This window comes from Megalobrama amblycephala, linkage group LG10 (genome assembly GCF_018812025.1).
Source record: "Megalobrama amblycephala isolate DHTTF-2021 linkage group LG10, ASM1881202v1, whole genome shotgun sequence".
Taxonomy (NCBI): domain Eukaryota; kingdom Metazoa; phylum Chordata; class Actinopteri; order Cypriniformes; family Xenocyprididae; genus Megalobrama; species Megalobrama amblycephala.
Window position 1 is genome coordinate 8,741,736 of NC_063053.1, and position 22,818 is coordinate 8,764,553.

Here is a 22,818-nt window from a genome sequence, read left to right on the forward strand (position 1 = left end):
GCCCAACATTAAGTAAACATTTTGTTCATTTACATATTGTTCATTTATATATTGTAACCATAATACAATGGGGTTGAAAATCGGCAAAGTGTGATTTTAACAGAATCACCTCATTGACTCTCTGTGGTTGTTAAAAATCCCAGGATGTCCTTTGAAAAGACTAGGGGTGTAACCCTGACATCCATGGCCAAATTTGCCCATTGGCCTCTGTCCATCATGGCCTCCTAATCATCCCCATACACTGATTGGCTTCATCACTCGGTCTCCTCTCCACCAATAAGCTGGTGTGTGGTGGGCGTTCTGGCGCAATATGACGGGCGTCATATCATCCAGGTGGATTCTGCACATTGGTGGTGGTTGAGGAGATTCACCCTTCAATATGTAAAGCGCTTTGAGTGTCCAGAAAAGCGCTATATAAATGTAAGGAATTATTATTATTATTATTATTATTATTATTATTATTATTATTTCAGCTTAGTTAGGAGGGTCTTCGAATATTGGCTGTGTCCAAAAACTTAGGCAGCTGACTTGTTGCCTCACTGCCTTGTAAGCAATGACTTTTCAGCAAGCATTTGCATACGAAGATACCTCACGAAACTATTTCGAACAGACTTCTGAGGCAGCGTAATGGTTTAATGATCTACAGCAAAACAGAGCGAGCTTTGGTGAATAACTTTTCAAAAACAGAAAAGGTTTTGTCGGCATACTGTTGTGAGACATTAACATACAGTATACGCCAGTGCATTTTGTTTACAAAATAAATATATAATTGTAGTATCCATATATATGAAATTCAGTCTTGATTACTTTTAAACCCTGTAATGCTTCAATGTACCATACAGTAAAAGGCTCTTTAAGGTCTTTAAGTGGGCACATTATTAGAGAGGTAATAAACAAGCATCACCTGAGCATTCATTGCTGTCTCTCCCTCTTTCTTTTTCTCTTTTTCTTTCTCACACTTGCACTCACAGTCTCCCACTTTCTTTTTCACAGTCCCAGGCGTCATTGTGGGTCAGCATCCATCCTGGACCCATTGTCTAATTAACAAGACACAGCCAAAATGATCCATGGCCAAAAGGAAAATAAACACACATAGCTCAGACATAAATATCATAAAAAATTAAAAAAATATATGTGAAAACTTTCATTTGTATCTGAAAGTTTACAAAGTTTTAAAACCCTTGACGTTTGAAGGCTGTCATACAATGAAATTCATACAATGAAAGTCAAGGTCCAAATTTGTTTGAACACCAACATTTTTTAAAATATCTTCTTTTACGTTCCACAGAAGACAGAAAATCATATAGGTTTGGAACAACACAAGACTGAGTAAATGATGATAGAACTTAAATTTTTGAATTAACTAAACCTTTAGGAGTTAGATAAGACAGAAAAACAGACAGACAGAACTTGGAAAGTAATAAAAGAGACATGAAAGTAGTGCCGGTATTTTGCCAAATAAGTATACTTCAGTTAGAGTTTATGATGTAAACTATGATGTACTTTTTTTTAGGAACCTAATACCATAATTAGTTGACTGTCATCAAGGAATAATTGTCAATAAAATCAGCCAAATGTTTCTATTTATTTCCCTTAACAATATATTGGCTGATGCATCATTATCCCTCACATGCAAAATTTATATTTAAATATGTTACAATTTAAAGTAAATGCACATTCTCTTAAGGGGGGCATTTTGCCCCATCTTACCCTACTACATTAACACTTTACAATAACTTTACAAGAGATATAACCAGTTTAGATTAAAAGATCTCAAGCTGACTAGTTGAAGATGTTACTGTAACTATACCCATTAATGCACACAATTCCTCACTGAAATCAAATTCTTCGCTTTGCCAATGTTGATTCTTGTTATATTACGAGCTCTGTTGCGATATGAGCAAACTGTCCACTGTTCGACTTTTTTTTTTTAAACGGGTGATTCCCTGGAGGTTCGAGATTTAGCTGCTCCATGTCAACCTTTCTCACTCGTTGTAACAAGTAACCTATGCCACTCCCACACCATACATGCATCAAAGTAGCCGGAGCAACTTTTATCTATTTACGGATATGATGAGACATGCACAGGCTAGTGTTGTATGTACTCAATTTCTCGCAAAAACCATCCCGACAGGTCAAAAATATAAACACTTATAATGGGCTTACCATAGTGAATCAGGGTAAGACAAAAACATGTTTTGGAAGAAGGTTTAGGGGCTTTCGCACCGAATAGTTCTAGGAACTCAGTTATAGGAACTAACCACTAGGTTAGTTCCCAGAGAACTAATTTCTCCTCCAGGCCATGTTCCTGGTTGCATTCGCATCGGGAATAGGAACTCTGAAGTGGCCGTCTTTAAGTGCAGCATTTATAAACGCGAAAAAACGGTGGATAGAGGATGCCGTGATCTCAGCTGTGTTTGTTGTGTGTCGTGGGTTTCGTGATAACGAACATTCCCAACAAGATTGATGAGGAAAACAGGAGAAACATGCCATGAATGAAGTCAGAAGACTTATAAATCCCAAAATCACCATCCTTACAAACATTTTCCATGAAAAACTGTAGTAATTTACCATGGTTTGTGGAAATGTGGAATATTTATATTGAAAACTATGTTATAGCCATTTATATTGCAATATATTTATTAGGTGGGGAGAGGAATATATAATTCATGTCTTTGTGAAGGTGTAGTTTTTACCTGTGTTTAGGCATTTTTTATAGGCCTATATAACATATCATAATATAATATCATTTGACAGTGGTAGTGAGTAGCCATGTATGGTTTTACCTGTGGTTACCACGTCTCACTGTGAGAATATTTTCATTTAAGCCTAATAATTAATAAAATAATTCTTACCAATAATTCTTGAAACTACTTGAAGAGCCCTGCCCTACACTGAAGTAGGAGCTAATTTAGTTCCCCCTGCTGTGCGAACACACCAAAATCCAGGTACTTCAGCCAATAGGTCTAGGAACTATGAAAACGTTCCTCCGGTGCGAAAACCCCTACTGATGATATAGTGACTCATTATTTTAATTTTGTTCATTTTGAACAAAAAGTTACATAGCATACCTTTTTAAAGAATTATAATAAAAGCATAGTTGAATAAACTTAATTTTTGTAGCAGTTCTACTGAAATATTTGACTTCTCAGTGGCATAATTGACAAATCAGAATCAAGTATTATAGTAAACAGTGGAATGAAGCAAATTAGACCAAAACAGACAGGACTGTGCCGAGTGTGATGGATGTGACTCGAAAGCTCTAAAAGCAATTATAATTTTGAAGAAAGAAAAAAATAAATAAAAAATCATAACCCAGGTTTAAACAATGTAGGCTTGACTAACAAACTCCACAGCAGCTGCTCACACTGCTCTCTCTTTCCCTCCTTCCCACCTTTTTCATCCCTTTATTTTCCCCTCTCCCATGTCATCTTCTTAAATATACAGTTGCATATACAGTCTGTTTCTAAAAGAATGAGGCTTACCCAAATTAGCCACTCTGGTGCACGGCTGGGCACCATGGGATGGGTGTGCGGCTATTTAAATAATGTCAGGGCTTGCAGAGGGAAGGAGGGAGCAGACAAGCAGACTAATAACTAGATTTCAGCAACATGGCACTCTCACTCCGTCTTTCTCTCTCTCTCTCTCTCTCTCTCTGAAGAAAATTATTTCTTGGACTAAAAATACCCATATCCCTGCCAAAAATACTTTCATCTCCAAGCACCAAAGATGTTCTAATTCATTAAGAGCTCCCCCACTGAATGAACCTCAAGCGAAAGAAAGAACAAATAAATTAAGGATTGAGCATTAATTAGGAAAAGGAATAGCCTCACTGACGTTAACACAAAGCGTGTCACATGTTTTCAGCATATTATTTGGGAACGTGGAAGGGATCGTCTATACTGCACGTTCCTACTGAACTCTTATTTTGCCTGGGGCACTGCTCTTACAGAACATGTAACTGTGGTTTTACCCAAATGCCTGAGGAGCCTTTTACCAATGGTGTTGCAAAAATGTCATCACACAGTTTTTGTCAGGGATAATATGGCCAATTAGTGTGAATACAGACCGGGGAAGACAAAAACAACACAAATGGGAGGTCATGATTTGGATGGGGTTCTTTCAGGAGTATAATATTTTATAGAAGTGAGCACCCCTCTATGGCATTTCTAGGCCTGAAGTGAATCATTAATTCTTAATTGTTTACCGAGGAATTTGTTTATGTCTCTGCAAACACCACTGCGTTGTTTGTGTGTCTTCAAACTCACTGGCGGTGCATTACTGAATGAAAATGCAAATTGAAGCATAAATAACATAAATGACTGTCAAATGGCCTCAATTAATTCAATTAAACCTTAGAAACCTTTTGATCTGTTTTCACATTGAATATTTTCACAATAGAGAGTTTTTAGTTTTACTGGTCACTAGTTAGCTGGAAATTGTTTGATCGTTTCACATGTGATTTTCTTCTAGGAGAATTTCAAATGTGGGCCAGTGCAAGTCAAAGAAAAAACAGCTATGCCTTTTAAACTAAAGCTTTTTTGTTTTTTTAAGAAGAATGTATAGGATGATGATTAATATTCAGCCTTGAAGCTTTATATTTAAGGTTGCATTGAGTTGAGCAGGACCTACGATGTGTTTTCTGCAGTAAAGAAAATAAAGCCTGAGATACAGTATCCGACTTTCATTTCTTTTGAAACAAAGCAAGTGCTGTAAAAGGCTGTAAATTATTAAAGGGAAGTCTGAATCAGAACCCCCACTGAAAACAGTGCTGACTTACAGTTTTTGTATTTCCTTCTCTCTCTCTCGAACCAGAACTTAGATATTTTTCGACATAATTAAATGGGAGGGCAGGGGCGTTATACATGCAGAGCACCATTTTCAAATTATTCTAATTGGACTATTTTTAACCCACTGTTTCCAGTCTATACAGCTTCCTGAATGTTTGTTTGGTGTTTATGTTAACGAAGACCTGAGTTTAACATCAGCGCTTATCACCGTCATCAGTACCACGTTGTGACACCCAGATATGCAAGGCCATTCTCATCAAGAGCACAAGCACACACAGCCATATTAATGACAGAGTTGTTTTTCTAAACCGGTATAAAGAAGAATATTACATTTGACCATTTATATCAAGCCAACCATCTACTAATCTTTGGCCACTGAGGCAGACTGTATAAGATGCATTTTGCTTCAGTGAACATGCAGAAAAACCATCTTGAAAAAAAAAAAAAGATTATGTACCGAAGAATACTGTATTTCTTGGTATGCTAATAGTCCCAAGCTAGTCTGAGCTTTATATTAATCACAGCCATTAAGCACATTCCTCTGAATGTGTTGCTTCTGCATACTGCATGATCTCCCTCATTGCTAACAGTACATAACAAATAATAATGATGATTATAATAATATAGGTAATCACAGCCTGCTGATATATGGCCATATCGCACGGCTACTAGTGTGATATTGCATATACAATTTATTTAGGAGCGGGGTTTGGGGTAGGTCATTCGTATGAATTCATACAAATTTGTCAACTCGTTAAATACGTACGATTTAGCAAAAAACGTATGAATTTGTACGAGTGAGGTCGTATGAATTCATACGAATTAACCACCTTGTAAAATACGTACGAATTGCCGTAAGACCGGGTTGGTTGAGCCCAAGCCTCCATTACTAATTCTAAAACCTCACTTAAGAACTAGTAACGAAGGAATGTTGAGTCGCTTCATTGAAGCTTATTGTATTATGTAGAGTAGATTAGAGTATTATGTAAGGAATAAATGACGACGGGCTGTTGAATTCTTAGAAAATAATTCACACCCGAGGTGGTAATCGCATCATGGCCGTTACACCTCTGGTGTACAGTACATTATTTTCTAAGAATTCAATGACCTGGAATCAATTATTCTGCTTATACTACGGTTACTACACCTCAAGACACTGGTCTGATGTTGTATTTCAAGACATTTGTCAGGTTTTTGTCCTTAAAACACTCTTGTGTGCGGGACTAATTTCTTACGCATCTAATCCAAAGCCTCCATTGCTAATTCCAAAACGTCATTTCAGAACTAGTAATGGAGGTTTGTGCCTTGATAGCAGAATAATACCGTTGATACAGTTATTAACACAGTTAAGTACGAGAGTAAGAGAGAGAGAGAATAAGCATATGTGAATTAGCCTACCTGAGTCTGTGCGTTTCTCAGACACGGAAACAGTGTCTCTACTAATAGCGAAACTACAAGTTTATCTACCTCAAGAACCACACACTCTGGTGAGTTATGTATCTTTTAAAGGTGCCATCGAACGTTTTTTTACAAGATGTAATATAAGTCTAAGGTGTGCCCTGAATGTGTCTGTGAAGTTGCAGCTCAAAATACCCCATAGATTTTTTTTTAATTAATTTTTTTAACTGCCTATTTTGAGTTATAATTAGAAATGCGCCGATTCATGCTGCGGCCCCTTTAAATTGCGCGCTCTCCGCCCCCTCCCTAGCTCTCGACTCTATCACTGCATAAACAAAGTTCACACAGCTAATATAACCCTCAAAATGGATCTTTACAAAGTGTTCGTCATGCATGCTGCATGCATACATCGGATTATGTGAGTATTGTATTTATTTGGATGTTTACATTTGATTCTGAATGAATTTGAGGCTGTGATCCGTGGCTAACGGCTAATGCTACACTGTTGGAGAGATTTATAAAGAATGAAGTTGTGTTTATGAATTATACAGACTGCAAGTGTTTAAAAATGAAAATAATGACGGCTCTTGTCTCCGTGAATACAGTAATAAACGATGGTGACTTTAACCACATTTAACAGTACATTAGCAACATGCTAACGAAACATTTAGAAAGACAATTTACAAATATCACTAAAAATATCATGATATCATGGATCATGTCAGTTATTATCGCTCCATCTGCCATTTTTCGCTGTTGTTCTTGCTTCCTTACCTAGTCTGATGATTCAGCTGTGCACAGATCCAGACGTTAATACTGCCTGCCCTTGTGTAATGCCTCGATCATGGGCTGGCATATGCAAAAATTGGGGGCGTACATATTAATGATCCCAACTGTTACGTAACAGTCGGTGTTATGTTGAGATTCGCCTGTTCTTCGGAGGTCTTTTAAACAAATGAGATTTATATAAGAAGGAGGAAACAATGGAGTTTGAGATTCACTGTATGTCATTTACATGTACTGAACTCTTGTTATTCAACTATGCCGAGGTAAATTCAATTTTCAATTCGATGGCACCTTTAAGTTGCAAAACTATTTTACTGTTTAATTCGTCAGAGCAGCACTGACAAAACGTTTCTGTGTGAGTGTGTGTCCGCACTATACAGTACGTGTGTATGTTTGAAAGAGAGAGAGAGCGCAAGAGAGTATGCGCTTTCAGGACACAATAAAGCGCATTTTGTGGCAAAAACCATGACAATAATTTGTCGCTTTCATCCTATTGTTTACTATATTTATTTGCTTGGTCAGTGTCGTTTAGGGTTTTGTTTCTTTTAACTGAAAAAGTGAGATAACTGAAATCATTTGGCGAAGTGATATGGAACTGCAATATCCCAAAGGACAAAGTTCCAAACTTCCTTGTTCTGACTCACTCATAAAGATAGTCTTTGTCGCCATCTAATGGCCTAATAACGTAACTTTCACTGATACTATTGACATAAACACAAGCAAACAATATACACAATCAAATAAATAAAAAAAACACATGTAAACAATTCAGTCAAACATACAAAAGTACTCTAGTACAGGATTTAGGTTAAATATAGCCTAATATAAAGGTTAAAGTTATGAAATTTAATTCTTCCCTTAATAGAATCGTTTTGCTCTGGAACAAGTAGCCTAATAGGCTAAATTAATAAGACCAAAGATTGCTCGTTTGATATAGGCAACCCCAAATTTATTTTTTTAATTAACATTTTTTACCACTATCTACATAAGAGCCAGCGGCAAATACCCGAAGGACTGACAGAGATGAAGCTGTTCTCTGCGGGTACATGAGTGCTGAATGGCCGCTGACGGCCTGGAGCTTGCATCTGCAAAAGCTTCAAAACAAATAGTAAAATAGGCGCTATGCATATAAGACACATATTTTAGGTCTAAATAATTACATTCTTGCCTGAAAAACTCTTTAAACTACATTTCATGACATAACAACAGTAGTATTTATAAAAAATATGGAAGATTTGCTCGACCACCATGACAGTCGCCACAAATGGAGTGATACAAACAGTGAAACGGTACCAGTGCTGATACTCTCAGCTGGGTGTTTCTAAATCATGCAATGAAAATGATCCACTTCACCTGACCCCACCCCTAAACCTTACCCACACTCTGACGTAGGCAAATCAGGTAACGCTTTCAAAAACGCCCCTCTGTTTATGGCCTTGCCCACTGATCTGGTAACTCCTATTACTGTCCTGCAGAGACCTGTACTTGCAATCGCACGCCTCTCAGCCAATCAGATTCAAGAACCAGAAAGAACTGTTGTATAAATACACACAAACACACACACATTATGTGACAAGACCCTTTTAAGCCCCATTGTACCTTATATACTTATATAATATAAAATATTGGTATGTTATAAAAGCTGCTGTCCTTTTTCTATCCTTGTGGGGACCATTTGTCGCTATGATTATAGTACAGCATGAAAACTCTAAATTTTGGGGGACATTGTGGTTCTTACAGTATAGAAGATAGCTACACATAGATAATAAATAGTAACTTATTTTACATGTGAAACTGCCAAAAGGTGTCTGTAGGTGGTAGGGTAATGGTTAGGGTTTAATAATTATATTTGGCTTAATTTAAGAAAAACCATCATCATGTGAGACAACATCATAGCCCAAATTGCCTGATCTAGGTCTCCACCTAGTGAGCATTAAATGTTATTGCAGTTAGTTATTTGCATTCAACGTCCTAAATGCATTAAAATAATTACTTAAACAGTTAATCATCATTCTAATTTACATTTTACTGTTCAAAATAGACGACAAACTGTAATTCTACTCAATAATGAGTTTTTGCTTCATTGTGAGTCTGTTGAATCCCAGCGTGTCAATTTACAGACACATGACAGTAATTTGACCTCCCGCTGACTGCAGTGACACAGGAGACAATCTAATGACAAACTAATGACACAGTCTCCTGGCAACAGCGAACGTGATGATTACACCTGTGGCTTCCATCTGCATAATCCCACATGCCAGACCACATCTAGAAGAGAGATGCAGCATTTATGGAAATATATTCTATTTATTGGTTAATTGTTTGATTTCATAAATCATTAATGGAGAATAAACGAGAACCTTACCATGTAAGACTTCTCAAGACGCCCTGTGTGAGTTCAGATGGAGTGAGCAGGTGGCTTTGCAGACGTATGAATCTGCCCTGTGAGAAGGGTCCAGAGGGAAGGTATGACTTTGAGAGCATGGTTGAGACAGACAGACGTGCGTTCTCCAGATTCAATCCTGGAGCCCAGATGCCTGATGAAAACGCTGCTCTGGCGCCGCTGCGTGACGATATGACTCTAATAGATCCGTGCTCCGGTCAACTGAGTGCAGGGGCACATGTGCGTCTGGAAGCAAAGAGCAGAACCCCATTCATCGAAACAGTTTACACTCCGTCTGATCTCTGGGTTCCGGCAGGAGCACGAGACAGGCCTCAGACTCCTCCAACCAGACCTTCAGCTCTGATATATGACAATTCTGAGCACAAGAGGTGGAACTCCAGGATGAACCTAGAGGCTGCATTAAAGGCAAACCTTGGAGGTAACTGCAATCTTTTTGGTACAGGCCTACAAGTTTGGAGTGACTGCAGCAGTGTAACAAAAGAAAATTGAACAGTTTCAGACTCTTACATATTTATTAACGTATTCCATCTGCTTTGTCATCAGGTTGGACAAGTGCACAGAGTATTAAACACCCCTCTGAGGACAGCCATGAAATAAATGCGGTCAGTCATGCTCAATTATTCATCTCTGCTACTGTAATAATACTCTTGTATGCTGTGTTCAAAGCTTTATCACTTTTAAAGCACTGAACATTAATTATTCATGTGAAATGTGCCTTAAAGAAATAGTTCACCCAAAAATGAACATTCTGTCATCATTTACTCACCCTATTGTTGCTCCAAACCTTTATGAGTTTTTTTTTTTTTCTTCCTTGGAACATAAAAAGAGAAATTTTGAAGAATTGTATCGGTTGCTCTTTTACATGCAGTTACCATTAATGGGGATGGAGCTTTCAATCTTCAAAAATGACACAAAAGCACCATGAAAGTATTAAAAAAAATTGTAAATACAAATCATGTTATTATAGTCTGAGAATCTAAACCATAATTGACTTTAAACTAAATTTCTGACCTCTCCTTGACAAATTGACCTGTATGAGAGATGTAGCATTTTTTTTCTTCTTCATTTTACTTGGATGTTTTCAATAAATCGGTTGATTCAGTTTGCAAAAATATCTGAATAATTTGTTCATGAATTGGACTGATCTGGCTCTCAAGTTCTCAGTGACTCAATGACCATGTTTATATGCAATTAAAAAAATTTTTATTTTAGGGTTTTTGCAGAAAGCGGCATTCTGAAATGCCAAGTAAATGTCTTTTACCTTTCGTCATAAAAAAGAAAAAGGCTTCTCCCATAGACTGTGGCTTATGCATTCTATTAATATGCATTCTTAAAGTCACAATGAAATCAAAATGGAAATTCTTGTTCTTTATAGAATGATTTATGATGTAATATGAATGAAAAATGTCTCCTGTTTACAGTGACATCTCTTCTTTTCTCTGATGATGCTTTCACCAGCGCGAGGGCGGGACGACCTGTCACTCACATGACATCACAGCAATAGCAAATCACAATAATCCAATCAGTTCCCCATGGACAAAATCAAGTCCCCCTACATTTGTTCTTGTTTGACAAGCCGTTTCGCACGGATATATGTCACAATAGGGAAGCAAAGCCTTTTGCGACTTCCGTTTCATGCTGGCTTTAAATGTTTAGTTCGCCCAAAAATGAAATTTCTGTCATTAATTATTCACCCTCTTGTCGTTCCAAACCTGTAAGACCTTCATTCATCTTCAGAACACAAATGAAGATATTTTTGATGAAATCCGAGGGTTTCTGTTCCACACATAGGCAGCAACATCATTGCACCTTTTGACGTCCAGAAAGGTTTTTGCGCACAATAAGTATTCTCTTTGCTTCATAACATTAAGTTTGAACCAGTGTACTCACGTTGACTAACCATGTTTTTAACTACCTTTCTGGACATCAAAAGGTGCAATGACGTTGCTGCCTATGTGTGACTCAGATACCCTCGGATTTCATCAAAAATATCTTAATTTGTGTTCCATAGATGAACGAAGGTCTTACGGGTGTGGAACGACATGAGGGTGAGTACTTAATGACAGAGTTTTCATTTTTGGGTGAACTATCCCTTTAAGGTGTGGCCCCATTAGTGAAATCTTGCGAGCAAAAAAAGGTCTGTCTATTGTCGATGTAGCTCAGTGAAGCTATGCATAAAGTTCATGGGTTCACAGCTCACACAATGACTGGATTTCACCCATGAAAATTCACCAAACAATGGAAAATACGACCTTCTCACCAAATCTCTCACCAAGCATGACAATTCTGGACAAGTCGCACCCCATATTGACCTGATAGACAATAGATGCATCATTTCATCTTTTTATTACAGGAATATCCCAAAATCTATGGGATGTATGGCAGACCGATTCTCTAGGTCTCCAAAAAACACCTGTTGTTCACCTGCAGCAGTTCTAGAGATTACAGCTCACTGGAGAGCAAGACTATTAGTGAATAATGACTTCAATTTCAGTCTCTTTCTCACACAAAGCTTTTTATGTCTTAAGAAAATGTAAAATATAGCACATGCAAGGAGTCATTCAGTCTACTTTTATGATGACTTACTTTTATGCTGCTTTTGCATCTTTTTTGAAGCAAAGTCTCCTGTCCCCATTAATTGTCATTAAAATGAGCTCAATTTAGGATATTCTTCAAACATTTCCCTTTTGTGTTGCATGGAAGAAAGAAAGAATTAAACTTAACTTGTATGTTATATTTGCCCTATTTTGTCACACTTTTCGACCATAGGACATTTTCTAATAATGTGTCATTTTGTCTTTTTACTATCCTTCTATAGGGTACAAGACCATCTGTACTTTATGACAGCGTAGCAACGGCAGCTCGACAATACATCTACAGTTCTGCAGCCCAAAGGTCTGAATGTATTTGTTCTAAAAGCTCCCTTAAAAGCAGAACTACAGCAATTTATTTTCCAAGACTCTCTCAACTTGACTAATTGATACTTTCTGTACCATTTGTCTGTTTACACATTTGACAGACACATTTATCCAAAACTTACAGTGCATTCAAGGTATACTTAAAGGGATAATTCATCATTTAGTCATTACTCACCCTCAAGTAGTTCCAACCCTGTATGAATTTCTTTGTTCTGCTGAACACAAACAAAGATGTTTGGAAGGATGTCAGGAACCATACAGATCTTGCCCCCCATATACTACCATAATATTAATTTTTCCTACTATGGTAGTCAGCGGGGGGTGATATCTTCTACTGCAATATTCCATTAAATAAAATGAGTGTTCATATCCCTTATGCATGTGATTGTGTGGATGTGCTCTGTATAGAGGTTATGAGAATGTAGACTGGGACTCAAAGTTACCTCCTCGCCACAAACCACCCACAACTACACTGGAAAAAATGGCTGACCCCGTGAGTCAACGTTTCGTGCTGAAGCGATACCACAGCAGACCTGAGCTGTGGCAGGTGAGTCTGCTGCACTGGAAGTGAGGTTACTTCTGCTGAAGATCTGAGACATTGAGAATGATTTCTTTACTTTCAGGCTATTGGATCCCATTGGAACAAACATCAGTTGCGTGCCACATTTTACACAAGGAAACCCATAAGCTTGTAAGTGACTTAAATAACCCTGTAATGCATTTGGCAGACACTTAAGTGACTTAAAGGGGACCTATAATGCCCCTTTTACAAGATGTAATATAAGTCTCTGGTGTCCCCAGAATGTGTCTGAAGTTTCAGCTCAAAATACCCCACAGATCATTTATTATAGCTTGTCAAATTTGCCACCGTTTTTGTGTGTGTCCCTTTAAATGCAAATGAGCTGCTGCTCCCAGCCCCCTTTCCAGAAGAGGGCGGAGCTTTAACAGCTCAAGCTTTGGTTGTTCACAAAGCTGGAGAATCTCACATGCAGCCAAAATGACAATAATCAGTAATGGTGTTCAGCCTTACATTGTTCAAACCGGAGTCGACACTGATGGAGAGACTCAGGAAGAAGTTACAACTTTTAGAAGGCGTTTGGACTCTTCAGAATGGTTAGTGGACAAATTTATGTAGTTGCTGTGGAGTTGATTCAACTCATAGACTAGCATGTGCCGTCATGTTAATCTTTTGTGCAAATCCAGCTTTGCATTGGCTCTCGTTTGTGAAGCAGTCCGACGTAAAATGACGGCATAATAACAACACTCTACTACAACTCTTCCTCTTCTCTAAAGCAGCCCAACATGGCCTCACGCCCTTTGCTGCATGTTCCCAGGGGCAGGGTTTATGTAAAATATAGGGTTAGTGATGTCACCAACCTGGAAAGAAGCTTGTTGTAGTCCCTACCAGCCGTTTGTTGTAGTCCTTAAAGTCCGCGTGAACCGGAAGTTGCAAGCGACTTTTCTCCAGTGTTGTGACGTATTTCCAAGTGAAACAGAATATTGAACAGAGGGCAGAGTTTTACTTTAGCGCTCCTCCTCTCCATAATCTCCCTCATATCAGACTAACGGTCGGAGGGGAGTGGTTTACGCGATTTCAACCCAAGCCGTCAAACTGACGTTATCAGAGAAGGGGCACCGTTGCAGAGGGGAGGAGCATTTTTAGATTTTAATTAAATATTACGAAGCCAAACAATTTTTGTGTGTGGATTGACTTGCACGGACGAATTGTTCACCACAAAACTATCAATTTGAGCTAACAAAATAAATAAGGTAAATTTTGATTTCATGTGTACTTTAAAAAGCGATTTCTGTAATAGAAAATATCTCCCTTTGCATTGAACTTTGAGCGTCGTAAGTTTGCAGATGTTGTTTATGCTCAAACAGCGACATTACACACTAACTAAAGTTAAAAAAGTGAAATCATAATCAAGGACCCCTTTAAATTGTATTCAAGGTGGTACACCGTTATCAGTTTTTGCTTTTAATCGAACCCATGACCTTGGCATTTCTAATACTATGCTCTATTGTTTGAGTTAAAGCGTTTTATTTTAGTTTCTGAGCTTATAATGTTTACAGATTTATATCAATGTATCTGTGTATAATAAATTGTGTTGTTTCTGACTGTTGTTTTCATTTAACAGCACCAGTCCATGTCCCAAATCAGGCCATGTGCCTTTATATTGGTAAGCAGATGCAGGGATCTTTAAAGCAATGTTTGTTATAAACTATTCAAAACAAATCAGTTGCATATACCTGTCAGTGTATTGCTGCTTAGTTATTTTCCAGTACATTTATTTAGGCTTTGAGAGATATTTGTGATCTCTCTCTGTACTGTACAGCGGTACGGTTGGCTCTGAGAACATGGACAGTGTGGACGTCCCAGATGAAGACTTCATCCCTCTGACTGTTCTGCGGACCACAGTGCCTCCTCACACCCCTGCCAGCTAGTATGACTGATCTGTGTATCTGTGAATACATCATAACCATTCTACAGAACGATTTATATGGAAGATGTTTTGTTTTGTTTCATCTGTAGCCGAACTACTATACCTGGTTACACTGGAAAAGCCAAGTTTGACAGACCACAGACCTCAGCTGTCAGTTTCCCTTCTTTACCCTATACTCCACAAACAGCAGGGTAAGTCATTACAACAGATTAAGATATTTTGCTTTGTCTGCAATGGGCTGGCCATCTGTCCAGAATGTTTCCCTGTGTACGGCCCAAGACATTGGGATAGACTCCATTATCCTGCGACCCTACATAGGACAAATGGTTTGGAACAAATAATCACTTTTCTCTTTTATCTAAAGAGAAAACTTACAGTGCAGTCAAGGTTTTTCATTTTTTTAGTGCCACAATAACATATATGCTGGTCCAATGATTATGTGCTTAAACTAAAGTTTTTCATGATATCCTACTGATAAATCTTGTAACTGTATTTGATGGTCATAAGGAAAACAGAGCAATCAGTGAGTTTAATGGTGTCTATAGCATATATATGTAAATGTTGACATGTGTGTGTGTGTGTGTGTGTGTGTGTGTGTGTGTGTGTGTGTGTGTGTGTGTGTGTGTGTGTGTGTGTAAGAGAGAGAGAGACCCTGAACCACAAAACCATATGTAGAACAGGTATATTTGTAGCAATAGCCAACAATATATTGTTTGGGTCAAAATTATATATTTCTTATTTTATGTCATTATTCATTAGGATATTAAGTAAAGATCATGTTCCATGAAGATATTTTGTAAATTTCCTACCGTAAATATGTGAGTGGATATGCATTGCTAAGGGCTTCATTTGGACAACTTTAAAGGTGATTTTCTCAATATTTCGATTTTTTTTGCACCCTCAGATTCAAGATTTTCAAATAGTTGTTTCTCTGCTGATGTAATTTCTGATGATGTATAAATTTCAATTTCAAAAAATGTACCCTTATGACAGGTTTTGTGGTCCATAGTCACACACACACACACATACACACACTTGTAATTGTTGCTTGAAATAAAATAAACTTTAACTGAAATAAAAACGTCTCGGTTACGTATGTAACCCTCGTTCCCTGAAGGAGGGAACGGAGACGTACGTCAGTAGTGACCGACTGAAAGGGAACTGTATAGCCATGTTTTAAATATGTATGTATGTATGTATGTATATATATATACAATGACAAAACACACACACAAAAAAAAACTTTAATTAAAATTAAAATATTAAAATGGAAAATATAAAAATAAAAACAAATTCAAATTCAAAATACAGTTTTTTTTCAGTTGCTAACAAGCATTGTTCAATACTGAAACCACATTTTCAAAACTCTTCACACAGTCAGCGAAACAGAAGTCAATGCAGACCAAACTGTGAACCATTTTTCATTGCTTTCAGACAAAATGCATTCAGTGACCACACTTTTCAAAATTCAGGAACTCTTTTCCCATTCGTACTCCACAACATGCAAAATACTATGTATTTTCAGCACATTTTTCTAATGCTAACACACTGCATTCAAAATGATTAAAAACACATTCAAAACAGAATGATGGCAAATTCCAAGCATTTATGCAGTAATTATTTTAAAATCTCAATTTTATAGCCAAAAATTAAACAAAAATAATCATTACAAGCTAATTGCAATTTTAGCTGAAATTCCACCCACTCCAATGCAAGAGAGAGAGCAGACTAGAACCATCATTGTAATTTACTATAATGAACAACTACACATGTTGTTACAGTAATGTGTGGAATGTATTTTATTTTTTATTTTTTTATTATCATTGCAGCCCTGGAGTTTTTTCCCTCTTTTTTTCACCTTTTGCTTATAATTTTCAAGTACTATATTCATATTAAAAAAAAATGACATTTTGATTAAATTTCTGATTCATTCGTGTTACAAATGCGTTCAATAAAGTGAAATTGTGTTACAGTATTCTATATGAAGATTTATGTGGAAAATCATTGAAACTTTAAAAAAGAAAAGTTCATCAATTATGTAATGCTTCCTGTTGTTAGTGTTTTTTAGGTCAGTGTGTTGTGAATGAAATGTGTGTTTTCTGAATGAGAATTGTTGCCAGTGTTATGTTGGTCTGAGTGAGTTTTGTAGGTGAGATTAATTGTTTGGCCAACATTCATACTGGTAATGCAAACTGCGTGAAGAGTTTTGAAAATGTGGTTTCGGTAGTGAACAATGCTTGTTAGCAACTGTAAAAAACTGTAATAACAATAATAACCACAATTGTATCTAAATGATACTAAAATAACACTGCTCTGTACTGGAGTAATGAGTCACCAATGACAATAATGGGAATAACAAATAAGTCAATAGTAAAGTGCTTGTGATATAGTAACTGCAGAATTTGCAAGGGACATGTGCTTCATTTCATGTAAATATTGACAAACTGTGATAAATATTAAATGTCCTAAAAATAGTAATCAGTTTATTTATGCAAAAAAAAAAAAAAAAAAAAAAAAATCTTTTCACTTTGAGAACCTGAATGTGTTTTCATGAGATTCATCCTTTAAATAGAGAAATGCAATACAAATATGTCTCAGTAGGTGGCAGCAGTGCTTTGTATTCAGAAAGTTCTTTTGTAAGTCAACTTTTGTGGTAAAAACCACAAACATACACAAATTCCCTGAAATAAGAAAATAATTTATAATTTTATAAATCAAAAAGAATATAAAGAATTTAGTACTCCTAATTAGAATACTAAGTAAATGCATTTCCATTGGCTAAAAACATAATGGTGATCAAGCGATGATCTAATGGCGAATGCTAATAATTCTAGTCCGTGTCATTGCATGCATTCTAATAGTGCGGTAGTAAACATGCCCTGTAGCAGTAAGCACATCACAGGATCACTCTGAAGAGGCGTTTCCCACAAACCATTGCAGTCACTTATCTTCTGATCTCTGTCTCTGTTTTTGCCTTAGTATATGCCATGTCAAACTTATTTTTTTTCGAGCTCCTGCATGTTCCCCTTCTGTCAGAAGCTGAGCTCTGTGTCTGCCCTAGATTTACTGCTCTTCAACGCTCTGCAGAATGTGGCTACGGCTGGAGGTGTGTGAACCATGTCTTACAGCATCACTAGTAGATCTCAACATGACGTGTCAGACTTAACAAAGTTTGGGTCATTTTATAAAGCAGACAGGATGAATAAAGAGATGTGCTGCAGAACAAAAGTGGAAGAATATACTTGAATTCTCCACTTTTAAAATGAAAAAAGCCCAAAAAGTCATGAACCATTGTTATTGTCTGTGGGTTTGTGAAGAGTCAAATCAGACAGACACTACCGGGAACAAAACCAGCCAGCAGCACTCTTCCACCCTCCGTCTGCAACGGCAAAACGTCCTCGGCTTTCAGAATGAGTAGGAATGAGGCATCTGCAGCTCGAGTAAAGAGGAAGAAGGAGGAGGAGGTGTTTGAGAGAAGCACTGGAGGAAAACCAAACTCCTCACCCAGGGACCGGGTGGTTTTTTTGAAAACGTGTTTCCTAGCTGGGCCCCAGAAGAGCTGGTTTACCGTCTTTTTGGAGCAGACCTCTCCAGATGGCCCTATCCAAAGCTGAGCTGCTCTTGTTGCCGGTGGTAATCGTGGTTTTTACTCAACCCAGATCCATTTTCCTGGAGTCACCGGTGCTCTGAAATCTGTTTCCTTTGCCGATAAAACAGGCCTCCCATCTCTTTTCCTTACAGCAGAAAGTCAGCACCTTTACAACTTCCTCTAACTCTCTCCTACTCCTTATTTGGTGATAATTCAAATGTCTCCAAACTGTTTTTATTCCTCTGCAGCTTTAGTCGTAAGTCGGACTCTGACATTGTTTTATGGAAAATCGGACACAAGTGAATAACTTCAGGACGCTCCCTTTTTCAAAGCATTAGTAAATAGATAAAGTAGTTGACGCATAAGGTGTCTATGAACTTTTTCCATCAACGTCAAGATTTTAGGTTAAAATGTGTTTGAATGTATAAGAGAAGGTGTATATTTTAGGTCATGTGACTGCTCTAGTGAAAAAAATAGATACTAAAATGTATTTGAAATCCTTTTTTTTTTTTTTGTGCTAAGTATATTACATATACATTTACATATTTATGTGCTTAATAAAAATACCCTGCAATTTGGTATACTAGTATACTTAAAGTCTGCTAAACTGGAACAGCTAATTTTGTACTTGATGCACTTTAATTGTGCGGAAGTAGTGCTGAGATCCAACTAAAGATATACTGAAGTATGTTTGATTGTGTTAAAGTGGAACTATTGCAAGTATACTTTAGGTACACTTTAAATATCTTGCATTTAAAGACATAATATTCATTAAAATACATTAATAGTGATATTAAAACACATTTTAGGTGTAATATAAAAAATCTGCATTGTGCAATAAAGAAATACTCCAAATAAAGTTTAATTATAATTTTATATCAGTAGGTCTTAAGTGATACAGTATGTCAATAAATATGTTAATTGATTTATTTACTTAGTATGAAATAAATGTTTTTAAATAGATTTTGGTATAGTTTTTTTTTTTATTAGGGTGGTCACCAGTTTAAATTTGTACACATTTTTAACCTTTTTTCAGTCATTAGTTCAGGTGAAATGGTCTTGTGGTGTGACAAATTATAAATAAACAAATAAATATGTTACAGTGTGGCAACTAATTAATTATAATACATATTATCAATTTAATTATAAATAATTAGAATGAATTAAAATAAATTATTTAATTTCTTTTTTAACTGCCCATATATCATTTATTACATTGATGAACTCATTATCCCATGTTGATTACAAGTTAAGCTTGTTTAACAACATTTGTAGCATGTCGCTTACCACAAAAAGTTTTTTTTATCTGGCCTGCATCCCCAGCAATAACACTCCCTTTTTCAATGCCTAGAAAGCTACTAAACACATATTTAAAACAGTTCATGTGACTACAGTGGTTCAACTTTAATATTATAAAGCGACGATAATACTTTTTGTGCGCCAAAAAACAAACAAACAAAATAACGACTTTATTCAACAATACCTAGTGATGGGTGATTTCAAAACACTGCTTCATGAAGCTTCGAAGATTAACAAAACTTTTGTTTCGAATCAGTAGTTCGGAGCGTTTATCAAACAGCCAAAGTCACGTGAACTATTGAAGTTTCAAAACACTTATGACGTAACAAAGCCTCGTTTACTGAAATCATGTGATTTTGGCGCTCTGAACCACGGATTCGAAACAAATGATTCTTAAAGCTTCGAATCTTCATGAAGCAGTGTTTTGAAATCGCCCATCACTAGATATTGTTGAACAAAGTCGTTATTTTGTTATTTTTGGCGCACAAAAAGTATTCTCGTCGCTTTATAATATTATTATTGAACCACTGTACATGAACTGTTTTAAATATGTTTTTAGTAGCTTTCTGGGCATTGAAAAAGGGAGTGTTATTGTTGGCGATGCAGGCCTTACTGAGCCATTGGATTTTATCAAAAATATCTTAATTTGTGTTCCGAAGATGAACAAAGATCTTACGGGTGTGGAACGACATGAGTGTGAGTAATTAATGACAGACATTTTATTTTTGGGTGAACTAACCCTTTAACCTTTCAATTAAAAAGGATAATCAAGGTTACAGTGACACATGAATAAGGCTGTTTTTTAAAGGATTTAAAAACAGCAGAAAAGTTACGTTTATAATTTTATAAAAGCACTAAAATGAATTCTTCTGTTAAAATGTGTGTATTATGTTATTGTTACAGCTGCATTTTAGACAGAAAAGATTAGTATGCAATATACATGTATTTTCACACTACTACATCTGTTAACATCCTGTTAACATCCATATTGTTATGTCTTGTGGCTATATGACTAAAACAGAGAGTATTTTAACATTTATTCAAATTTCAAGCTTTGTGGTAATCAACCGTTTTTGTGGTCATAAGTGCTGTTGATTGAACTTAACCTGTATCGAACCCAGAATATTCCTTTAACGTGAACATTCCCAGTTTCACCAAGTGTTCTATTTCTAGAAGCCGTCCTGGTACCTGGAGCTCCTCACACTATGGACACAAGGCCCCTCTATCAGGAATGGTCACCACTGTCCCTCCGGGAAACCCTTACATTCATCCCAAAGCCCCGGTACTTTCCATGAAATAATTCTAAAAGCACGGCATGTTCCTTAAAGAGAATAATAAACGATGAAGAAGTGTGGGAAATGAGAGCCTCCCTTTTCATGAAATCCAATCTGTGTTTGTGAATAGATCTATAATGATGCTATGTCAATGACTGATTCTCTGAGCTCTGAATAATGAGATGTTTTATTAGCATAATTTCCCTTGATTTAGATGAGTGCTTCTGAAAATGTGGAGGTTATGCCATTGTCTTAAACATTCGACGTGGGTGTGTGCGGGCTTACGTATTTGACTATATGCGTGTCCATGCGGATAAATGAGTGCATCATTTTCTCGCAGATCCTCTTCTGCATACTTTTATTGCCTTGATACATTCAAAAAGCACTTACAAACTGCTCGTGGAAAGAGCTACTTTGTGGTTACGCAGCAATGGCAATGCAAATAAAACTTTGCCTGATCTGATCTTAAAAGAAAACAAAAGACTTGCATTTCTGAAATGCTCTAGTTTTGCACCCCAAGAACTGTGGTTTGGAGAATAAAAGAAAGAATACCAGTGCAGCTTCACCTGCTTACAGGAAATAGGAACATGCTGGTTTCCTGTTTCCCCCTTTGTCGTCTTTGCACTTCAATGTTGAAAACAGTCCGCTCTGGAAGCAGCTCAGTTGAATCCACCAGTTGAAAACACCTAGAAAACACCAACTAGTAAGAATCAACATGTATTTATGACTGAAAAAGTGATCAAAAGTCAGTACACAGGAGTATAGGAAATTGTTAGATGTCGTCGTAATTAATGCTTTGCACTATATGTTGAACATCAAATCTGTTTTTGGGCAGTGGGAAAACTTTCTCTGTTTTCAGTTAGTTTGACAGCTGAGCCATGGTGGGAATAAAACCCTCTCTGCGGTATTTCCAGAGATGGAGATGTGGTTAACAGATAACTAACGTCCATCTTGAGGCCAATGAAAGGGATCAGACTTGTCTTTTGTTTCAGGGTCTGAAATGCTTTCTCTAAGGTGACCTTCAGCCCATCGCTATGAGCCCGTTAGACAAAGTAAAGCCCTTTCCGAGAAGAGCCAGACTCAGCACGATAGATTTAAGTTGTTGAAACAGCCTCTTATGTTTATGAGATTTTCCTAATTATCTTTTGATGTAAAAAAGAAAGTCCATTGTCTATTGGCAATAGTGTAGCGATGTATGAAGCAGAGCTCGCACAGCATAACAACCCTTTCTGTTGGTCAACACAGTGAATTCGTGTGAGCAGCTTGAACCGTTGCGAAATCTTTTCCCCTCTCGCAATATTCCAGATTGTGTGCATTCATATTGAAATGACTGAATTTCACTCGCCAAACTCGCTGAACAATGGTAAATGTGACCGCGCATGAAAATGATTAAATCTATATCTCTGGTTTCATTTTATCCATTATATCCATTGGGAGGATTTGTTGTCTAAGGTATTGTTTAGCATTGATACAGAAGCATCTGAGGCAGAATAGAGTCAGGAGGTTTGAGAGAAGGGAGTTTAGTTGTACCATTTACGTTTAACAGATGCTTTAACTTACAAATGAGGAGAGCAGTAGAAGCAGATAAACGAACAAACGTTATTAAGCTATTATAGACGCTATTAAAGGATTAGTCCACTTTTAAATACACTTTTCCTGATAAATTTACTCACCCCCATGTCATCCAAGATGTTCATGTCTTTCTTTCGTCAGTCGAAAAGAAATGAAGGTTTTTGAGGAAAACATTCCAGGATTTTTCTCCTTACAGTGGATTTCAATGGCTACCAACAGATTGAAGGTCAAAATTACAGTTTCAGTGCAGCTTCAAGGGCTTTAAACGATACCATATGAGTAATAAGGGTCTTATCTAGCGAATCAATCGGTCATTTTCGAAAAAAATACAACCGTTTATA

The 22,818-nt window shown here is 36.9% G+C and overlaps 1 protein-coding gene across 2 annotated transcripts; it reads left to right on the top strand.

Moving 5' to 3' along the window:
- Window positions 1–9,254: 9,254 nt before the first annotated feature.
- Window positions 9,255–20,990, top strand: LOC125276650 (spermatogenesis-associated protein 48). Of its 2 annotated transcripts, none has more exons than XM_048204345.1 (9): window positions 9,255–9,796; window positions 9,922–9,980; window positions 12,197–12,273; window positions 12,705–12,843; window positions 12,920–12,987; window positions 14,438–14,479; window positions 14,636–14,743; window positions 14,833–14,934; window positions 17,805–17,921. In XM_048204345.1, exons 1-9 carry the CDS (start codon window positions 9,316–9,318, stop codon window positions 17,878–17,880), a joined length of 1,152 nt encoding a protein of 383 aa, XP_048060302.1. In that variant the 5' UTR covers window positions 9,255–9,315; the 3' UTR covers window positions 17,881–17,921. The 2 variants fall into 2 exon arrangements, with proteins under 2 accessions (XP_048060302.1, XP_048060301.1); XM_048204344.1 differs by lacking the exon at window positions 17,805–17,921 and adding an exon at window positions 20,805–20,990 and having other exon boundaries at window positions 9,261–9,796.
- Window positions 20,991–22,818: the final 1,828 nt, after the last annotated feature.